At 46.8% G+C, this 9647-nt stretch overlaps 1 protein-coding gene across 2 annotated transcripts in view; it reads right to left on the bottom strand.

Annotated features, from left to right (window-relative positions):
- Positions 1-6474: 6474 nt before the first annotated feature.
- The window catches only part of IL19 (interleukin 19), a 6810-nt gene continuing 3637 nt past the window's right edge, over positions 6475-9647 (bottom strand). The window contains exons 4-6 of one of the 2 annotated variants that reach the window (XM_084784177.1): positions 9239-9391; positions 8346-8420; positions 6475-6972 (exon numbers count right to left, since the gene is read on the bottom strand). In XM_084784177.1, coding sequence (XP_084640303.1) covers positions 6850-6972; positions 8346-8420; positions 9239-9391 — 351 coding nt within the window. In that variant the 3' untranslated portion in view covers positions 6475-6849. The remainder of the gene's footprint in view (positions 6973-8345; positions 8421-9238; positions 9392-9647) is intronic. The other variant, XM_084784178.1, reaches the window with a different exon arrangement.

Here is a 9647-nt window from a genome sequence, read left to right as displayed (position 1 = left end):
GTGAGAAGGGGGGAAAAAAAGAAAAGAAAAAGAAAACTGACTCTTCCTCCCCTAGCAGCCACCAACTGTGATTAGCTCCTCAGCTGGGGGTGGGGCTTGTGAGTTCCTCCCCCATCCATACAGGAATGTTGGCTGACTTTATCTGGTGCAGGTCTTACACAGACAACCACAACTGCTGTGGGCTCAAGAGGGCAACGGTCATGTCACATCTAAAGATGCTGTCTTACCCTAGATCTCCTCAACCTCTGGTTCTTAGAATCTTCCTTCACCTTCTTCCACAGTGTCCCCTGATATTGATATCCCACCTGAACACTCCACAAATGCCTGTTTCTGCACGTTAATAAGTTGTGAGGAGCCAGGCTTGCCTTTAATCCCAGCACTCGGGAGGCAGAGGCAGACGGATCGCTGTGAGTTTGAGGCCAGCCTGATCTACAAAGTGAGTCCAAGACAGCCAAGGCTAACACAAAGAGACCCTGTCTCAAAAAACCAAAATAAATGAATAAATAATATAAATAAATGAATAAACAAATCTTTTTAAAAAATAAATAAGTTGTGAGGTTCCAGGTATGCTACTGTCCACAACACGGAAACCTTCTTTGATGAGCACTGAAAGCTGCACTAAGCGATAAATATAAAGACAAGTATTTAGAAAGGAGTTTGATAGGATGTTCATTTAGCAAATAACAGTAGTAGTTCCCCCTCTGAGGCCTGTGAGCTCTGCAGCTATGGCCTCTTGGCCATATTTATAGTACTGGGCATGAGTATATGCCCGCATATAATGAGGATTGATGAGAAAATGATTGCTTATCCTCCATAATACACCTCCACTATTACACCAAAAGCATATTTTGGCCCAGCAGTCAGTATTGTACCTCACAGCATTCACAGCTGACTCTTGATGATTTTTCTCCCCAGCAGCCTGCATAGCACCTTCCAACACCAGGAAAACTCAATGCAGTAAGAAAACATGGCAACTCTGTAACACCTTGACTTTGCCACATGCTAAGAACAATGCAGATGGTAGTTTCAGTGACAAGGGCTTACCATCAAGTTCTGGTGGGGCAAGATCAGGGCAGTAGCCTGCAATGTTTTGCGGTTCTCTGGGATACCCATGACCAACAGCTCAAAGGGAGATATCCTGCCTCTGACTTCTAGGTTTAAAAGAAGATTTTTTATTTAATGAAGACAAACATGTAGATGTAAATATGAGGGGTAAACAGACAATGTAATAAAAAACAATGGGACTGTGATGATGTGGCAATGCCTGAAAGTGACATGGAAGGGTTTCCTACTAGCCACAATGGACAGCAAATAGTATAGGGCCTGCAGAGCAACTGCTCCAAGTCCTGCGGAGCAGTTGCACCAGCTCCTGCGGAGCAACTGCTCCAGGTCCTGCAGAGCAACTCCTCCAAGTCCTGCAGAGCAACTGCTCCAAGTCCTGCAGAGCAACTGCACCAAGTCCTGCAGAGCAGCTGCTCCAAGTCCTGCAGAACAACTGCACCAGGTCCTGCAGAGCAGCTGCTCTAGGTCCTGCAGAGCAACTGTACCAGGTCCTGCAGAGCAACTGCACCAAGTCCTGCAGAGCAGCTGCTCCAAGTCCTGCAGAACAACTGCTCCAAGTCCTGCAGAGCAACTGTACCAGGTCCTGCAGAGCAACTACACCAGGTCCTGCAGAGCAACTGTACCAGGTCCTGCGGAACAACTGCACCAAGTCCTGCAGAACAACTGTTCCAAGTCCTGCAGAGCAACTGCTCCAAGTCCTGCAGAACAACTGTTCCAAGTCCTGCAGAGCAACTGCTCCAAGTCCTGCAGAGCAACTACACCAGGTCCTGCAGAGCAGGTGCTCTAGGTCCTGCAGAGCAACTGCACCAGGTCCTGCAGAGCAACTGCTCCAAGTCCTGCAGAGCAACTGCCCCAAGTCCTCCAGAGCAACTGCACCAAGTCCTGCAGAGCAACTGCACCATGTCCTGTGGAACAACTGCACCAAGTCCTGCGGAACAACTGCACCAGGTCCAGCAGAGCAACTGCTCCAAGTCCTGCAGAGCAACTACACCAGGTCCTGCAGAGCAGGTGCTCTAGGTCCTGCAGAGCAACTGCACCAGGTCCTGCGGAACAACTGGTCCAGGTCCTGCAGAGCAACTACACCATGTCCTGCGGAACAACTGCTCCAAATCCTGCGAAACAACGGCACCAGGTCCTGCAGAGGAACTGCTCCAAGTCCTGCAGAGCAACTGTTCCAAGTCCTGCAGAGCAACTGCCCCAAGTCCTCCAGAGCAACTGCACCATGTCCTGCAAAACAACTGCACCAGGTCCTGTGGAGCAGCTGCTCCAAGTCCTGCAGAGCAACTGCACCAAGTCCTACAGAGCAACTGCTCCAACACGAGGTCCTACAGAACAGTCCAGCAGAGCAACTGCACCCAGTCCTGTGGAACAACTGCACCAAGTCCTGCAGAACAACTGCACCAAGTCCTGCAGCACAACTGCAACAGGTCCTCTGGAGCAACTGCTCCAAGTCTTGCAGAGCAACTGCACCAGGTCCTTCAGAGCAACTGTACCATGTCCTGCAGAGCAAGTGCTCCAAGTCCTACAGAGCAACTGCACCAAGTCCTGCAGAACAACTGCAACAGGTCCTACAGAGCAACTGCTCCAAGTCCTGCAGAGCAACTGCACCAAGTCCTACAGAACAACTGCACCAAGTCCTGCAGAGCAACCGCACCATGTCCTGCAGAGCAACTGCACCATGTCCTGCAGAGCAACTGCCCAGTGTCTCTCTCTCTTGCCTATGGATCAGTATGCAATGCTCAGTTGCTTTTCCGGCCCATACCTGCCTGCCACTATGCTCTTTGCAATGATGACAGTTGACTAAACCTCTGAAAGTGTAACCAAACCCCCAGTTAAATGCTTTATTTTGTCAGAGGTGACTTGATCATGGTGATTCTTCATAGCAATAGAATAGTGACTAAGATAGATGAATCAAGAAGTTATTTTGCATCTGGCTGGCTATTATGAGGACATTGGCTCTGAATAGTGTATACTAAATACTTATCTGAGCCCTTAGCAGATGACCAATGCTCAGTAAATGTGAGTTCTTATGCTATTCTAGCTATTGAAGATAAGTGCTATGTTCTGGATCGCCTATAGGGTATTTATCCAGATGTTAGTGCCCGTGGAGCTCTGTCCACTGTAACTTGTGCCTTGGCCCTCTGCTAGGGGTACCCAAGGCCTCTGTGCTGTGCTTGCTCAGGTTCACAGCCATGACAACTGACCATCAACAGAAATATGATCTCTCCAGCCCAACACTCAACCCTGGAGATTGAACTGAGGTCCATTAAAATAGAACTAGGTTAGGAACAGGAAGAAATAAAAAAGAAAACAAAGAAAAATAATGGGAGATTGGAGAAGGGGTATAAAGAAAGACAGTAAAAATGGAGAAAGACAGAAGAGACGTTCGTCAGAGACATGCCCCCATCTCATCTTCTAGATCTTTCTGTGGAAGAAAGGGGACTGAGTAGACAGTTTTAAGATCTAATACTATGGTTAAGACATAGCATATCTTCAACAGGTTCATAAGTGGGATGTTTGATCCTCGGCATGCAATGTGAAAAGAAGTAGAAAGAAGCAAAGACCATAAAAGCAAGAGTGTACATATTCTCAGAATAAGTGAAGGCCATTCTCATGGGATCCTGCGTCATGTTGGTGTAAGAGTAAGCCAATGCTCTATCCAGAAGCCTTAGGCCATTAAATAAAAATCCCTGAGCCAGATACCTGCCATCACATTGTAATGGAATCCCAGAGAGCCCCTAAACAAAACAGGCTACTGCCATTGCTATCCGATGCTAACCAGAATTAACACTAATGGGGAAGCCGCCACCTACTTTAGTCTTAGGATATGAAGAAATCAAGCTGCTGCCCTATTGTTTGGCTTCCATACGGCTGTAAGATACTATGCAGGCTACTGGAGGAGGTAAGTTACCAACAGTCTCACCCTCCTTGTATGCTGTATGTATGCGGTAAGCTGATTGTATGCTGTAAGCTACAATACTAACTGTTGTGGCAAGATATGCCCATGGGGACAATCGTGGCATGGATGCTATGGGGGTAACAAATTGCTTTCAGACTGAATTCAAGGCCTATTCCAGAAGACAAGAATCTATATATGGGACTGAGAATTGGACTAAGCACCTATGGCTGGGTAGGTTATAGGCATAGGAGAGACCCTACTACTGTTATTTGCTAAGTGAACATAGTATCAAACCTTCTGCTCAGTGTTTATCTTGATGTGCATAGCTTAGTGCAGCTCTCAGCCCTCATCAGAGAAGCATCTTTATACAGTGGACAGTAGCGAACGCAGAAACTCATGACTGGTCAGAGTGTGGAGAATACATGCCTTTGGCACGCTCGTCCATAAATAAGGCATCTGTATTACACTCCCTCCCCGACAAGGCTCAGGGTTCATCTCAAAACAAGAGGCAGAAAAAGTGTAAGAGCAAGAGGCTGTGGAGGACTGCTACAAAACAGTGTTTTCCAAATATGACAGGATCACTGCACACACAAACTCACAATGGCTGTGACTATATGCATAAGACTTTCCCACGACGAAGCCAGTCAAAATTCCAGCATGGGCAGGAGAGGCCTATGAAACCTGCCTTAGTTAGGGTTTCTTTTGCTGCAACAAAACAGCGCATCAAAAGCAAGCTGAGGAGGGAAGGTTTATTCAGCTTACACTTCCACATTGCTGCTCATCACCAAAGGAAGTCAGGACGGGAATTCAAGCAGGCCAGGAACCCGGAAGCAAGAGCTGATGCAGAGGCCACCGGAGGAGTGCTGCTTACTGGCTTGCTTCCCGTGCCTTGCTCAGCAGACCCACTAGTCCAGGGATGGCACCATTCAAAATGGCCTGGGCCCTCCCCCAGCGACCATGAGTTAAGAAAATACCTCACAGCTGGCTCTTCTGGAGATATTTTCTTAATTGGCATCCCCTCCTTTCAGAGAACTCTAACTTGGGTCAAATTAAGTCAAGCCAGTACAGCCTTGCCCCTACCTGAGGAGCTAGTAGTTGATGGCTGCTGTCTTAGTTAGGTTTCTGTTGCTGTGAAGAGACACCATGACCATGGCAACTCTTATAAAGGACAACAGTTCATTGGGGCTGGCTTGCATGTTCAGAGGGTTAGTCCATTACTGTCATGGTGTGAAAGCATGGTGGCCTGCAGATGGTGCAAAGGTCAGCAGGCTAGGAACCACACCCACTCGCAGCCTTCTGGATGGAAAGCAGGCTCTATATCTCTCCCTTTCAAGAGACAAGGCTGTGTATGTTTAACGTTGCTCATCCCCCCCCCCCCAGTGCAAGGACCTCTGTGCCTCCTTCCCGTGTGTACGATGTATTTCCAACTTAACCCCAGCCCCTCCTCTCCCCCTATCTCTCCCTACCAACTTCGTGTACTCTTTCAGCCACTGGGTCTGAGTAGGATCCTTCCTCAGATCCCTATCTTGGACTTGTTTTTCTCAGTCAACCTATGGTGCTGTCTGTGTGGCTGGGGCCACATCAGAGCCTCTCCCAGATCCTTATCAGGAACTTGTTTTTCTCAGTCTACATAACCTATCTTTATGGAATATGTCACATGTACAAGAAGCTTCAATGTCGTCATGCCTTCAGCTTTGTAGTGCACACTGAGTTATTAATCACCAGGGAAGTTTTCACCAAATTGGGCTGTGCTTAAATATTCCTAAAGTTAAACTACTAGGGGTCAGACCCCTAAAGTTTGAGTCAACACCAGCTTCTGAGTCATGTTGAACAGAACTATCCTTCTTGCCTCCCATGGCTCATGGGACATGACATGGTTGCTGCAGAGACCCTGGCACACTACGTAAAAAATTCTCAAGGAGCAAATAAAGGACTCTTAAAAAGAGAAAGAGTTCCTGGTTCCTGACTTGCTCCAGCTTCTGTCTCAATGTGCTCTCTTCTCTGAGCCACGCTCCTTCCATTGTGACAGCACCTGCTGTGTAGTCCTCACCAGGGCCCAGACAGTGCAACCCACACCCTTGAACATCTAGAATTTTTTTAATACAGTGTTTTGCCTGGATGTGTGCCTGTACACCAGAAGAGGGCACCAGATCTCATTATAGGTGGTTGTGAGCCACCATGTAGTTGCAGGGAATTGAACTCAGGACCTTCAGAAGATCACCCAGAGCTCTTAACCTCTGAGCCATCTCTCCAGCGCCCCCCCCCCAAACCTCTTATGAGCTAAATAAACTTGTTTTATTGACGAACTTACCCAGCCTATATATTTTGTTACAGCAATGGAAAATGTAGTCACATATCCACAGACATTTTATCCCTGCCTTGGGCTAAGCTTCCCTGCTTGTTCTGCATCTTTGGGGAATCTTTTATTTCCATAGATGAGTCTTTATGTGAGTGAGAAGGCAGTTCATTCTCATAGGTAAACCACAGTTTATTCATAAATGTCAGTCAGTCAGTACAATATGCACTACAGCTCACCACGAGGTGCACAGCATAGGCCTGTAAGAAGCCACTTTACAATAAATTAAAGAGGCTGTCCACTGCTCCTAGGACAGCCTCTGGGATGTCTCAACAGCCATATGTTGCTATAAATACCACAGCGGCCAATTTGGTGGAGCTGAGATCTACTCAGTCCACAAATTTTCCTGAGGGACTCCAGCCCAGAAGAGAGGATGTTTTTTCCACATCAGCAAGTTCTCAGGAAAGATCCTCATTTTAGATAATTATGGAGGCTTTCCATATCTTTCTCCTCTTTAAAGTTAGCTGTTGACCACAAACAAACAAACAAACAAACAAACCAAACATAAAACCCTCACAGTGCATGTGTATGCCTAATCAGACGAGGCATTTAGTGTCAAGTTGCGGGCGGGCGTTTCCTGATAGTTCTTGTCAAGCCAAGCTAAGAATATGTCCAGCTCTCCTAGAGACTTGAGGGCAGCAGATGAGACCTCCAGCTAAAACAAAAGTAAATAAATAAATAAGGGATGGGATAACCATTGAGATGTAACAAGAATAAATTAATAAAGGAAATAAATAAATAAATAAATAAATACAGCATGAATCCTGACTGCACCAAAGTTGGGATATGGCAGGCCCATATTCTGAACCTTATGAGGCTTCACTTTTTATTTATCAAACTTTTGGCATAGTGTGCAGAATCAAAAGTTCTTTTCCTCATAGCTGAGGACAAACATACACACACACACATACACACACACACACCACATACACACACACAAAAAAATACACAAATAAGCACTTTAAATAATTTCAGCTCCTTATACACAAATTTTTTAAATCCTCCGTTCTTTTCTCCTTTTCCCCCTTCCTTTCACAGGAAATACTAGCCTTGCCAACCAGGTCTTCTTAATCTTCTATTCCTATCCATTCAATGTAACCACTCCTGTCTCTTGTATCAGTTCTCTCCAGTGAGTATGGAGAACATGCGGCCCATACAGGCACATCAAAGCACTGAGGCCCCTAAAGGGTGTCTACCCAAACATCACACAGCAAGTTAAAGAACCACCTCCTTCCACACTAAATGGAGACGCTGGGAGGTAAAATCACATCCCTTGGAGCCACTGAGCATGGCGCCAAGTCCTATCTATACCAAGTAGCTGTAGCACAAACTTAATCAACACATGGAACCGCTTTGTGCCTCCATTTCCCAATTGATCCAATGCAGTTTATACGCAGAACTTTGTGGCAGAGTCAAGGTAGCTTTAGTGGGCTTCGAATGGTACCTGGATCATAGCATGAACTGTTTGAATCTTCAGTCTGCCTACAGCATCACTTTCACAAAGCCTGACCCCAAGGAAGCCGAGCTCTGAAACAGTCCTAACCTCTTTTCTCTTCGAGGCACCAGCATCATTTACAGAGTGTTGAGAATGAGGAACTTGGACCAGACTCTACACTACAGTCAGATCCAGTGATGACACACCCTGATGACTGTGCCTGCACCAACACCCCTGAGTGCTGACTACTGGCACCAGTATGCAGAATGCCAAGGGCCATGTCCCGACCGCAAGGACACCATATGTGTCATGTCTCACGGGTAACAGCTTCAGATGCGCTGGAGATTACTGCTCCTTCTGTAGGAACATATCTTACTCAGGCCAGGCCTGATGTGAAGATGTTGGGAGGATGGAGGAGAGGACCAGGGAATTGACCAATGACCTGCAACACTTGTAGGCATTAACTTGGATGGAGGGGCAAGGAAGACTGATGGAAAGAACAGATTGTTCTGCGTGGAGAGAGGGCTGACATATTGTGCATTCTCTCAACTATCTCCTCGGCCCATCTCCCCTAAACTCTCCCCAGACCTCACCTGATTGTAGTTGTCATGGATGATTCTCGTTGCATTGGTGGCTTCCTGACTGCAGTGACACCGTCTATGCGTCTGCTGGGACACAATGGGGACAGCACTCATTAGGGGGCTCTTACACCAACCTCCTTTCCCTGCTTGTCCCTCAGTCCTAGGTCAGGTGAAAAGGCTTAAGAGAAAAGCAGCTAGGAGGAAGTAGGGTCTGTTTGTGGCCTGCGTCCATAGTGAAGAAGACGGTTGGCGTCGGAAGAGCCAGGTCCACCTTGTCACAGCTCTGAGTGCAGCACCCCACAAGGTTAATAATCTATTCAATATGTCTATTTGGTTCCACTATGTAGTTTTAAACTATTATAGGGGCTGTTCCCCCTTCTAGACATTTTTTGGATCTGAGACACAGAAAGGGTAGAAATCATCCGCCACGAAGGAACCCCACCACGCAGCAACTCATCGGCAGCCAAAGAGAAACCAAGGTTTCTCTTAGCCTAAGCTTTTTGTTGATTATTTTAACCTCTGTCTCTGTTTGATTTTAACAAGTGACAGTGAGCTTAGAGGTGACCCTTGGAGACAGGCCTTACCATATGACTTCCCAGAAATGTCTTAGTGTAGAAAGTCCAAAGGGTCAGAAACAGAAAGTCCAGAGGTGTACTTATGGTCAACATGCAACCCATGTCATGTCCCTCTTACGGGCTACTGTACACTTAGGAGAAATTCTGACATCAGTCGGTCACTCCATGAGGGGACCCATCCAATGAGGTGTCATCAGGCCCTTGGGACTGGCAAAACTATTGCGAAGTCTCGAAGGACACAGATATAAATGACAGGGCAAGAAATGTCCTGACCCCACAAGTCCTGGGCAGATCTCAAGGGATGCTTTGGATGCTGGCACCCTGACTCACGCATCGCTCCAGGGTTTTCTGCATGTAGAGGAAAGAGTTGGCAATTCTGCTGATTCTCCTCAGGACCTCGGGGTTCATCTCCTGATGGTCCTTGAACACCCTGTCTCTGTAGAATGTCAGGAGGCTGTTGGTCACGCAGCACACATCTACAGGCTACAGACACAAATGACAGCATTCTTTGGAGGCCTCTGCTCTCAAAGTTGTAGAAACAAAGTACAAGTAAAAGAACTAAATGTTCTTTTCTAAAATCCAGGGTATTCTTCCACACTTCCCATAGCCAAGCTACTATAGCCAGGAGAAATATTTAAAGAATAGGACTTGGAATCCCATCACAGACAAGGCTTCTCTCCTCAACACACCCCCCCCCCAGCATGATATTCAGAAGTTCTTAAATCCCTCTAAGAGCCAG

Source organism: Acomys minous (genome assembly GCF_964271855.1).
Source record: "Acomys minous genome assembly, chromosome: 1".
In the NCBI taxonomy this organism is placed as follows: domain Eukaryota; kingdom Metazoa; phylum Chordata; class Mammalia; order Rodentia; family Muridae; genus Acomys; species Acomys minous.
The sequence above is the reverse complement of the archived record's forward strand: the minus strand, read 5'-3'. Positions and strand labels throughout refer to the sequence as shown.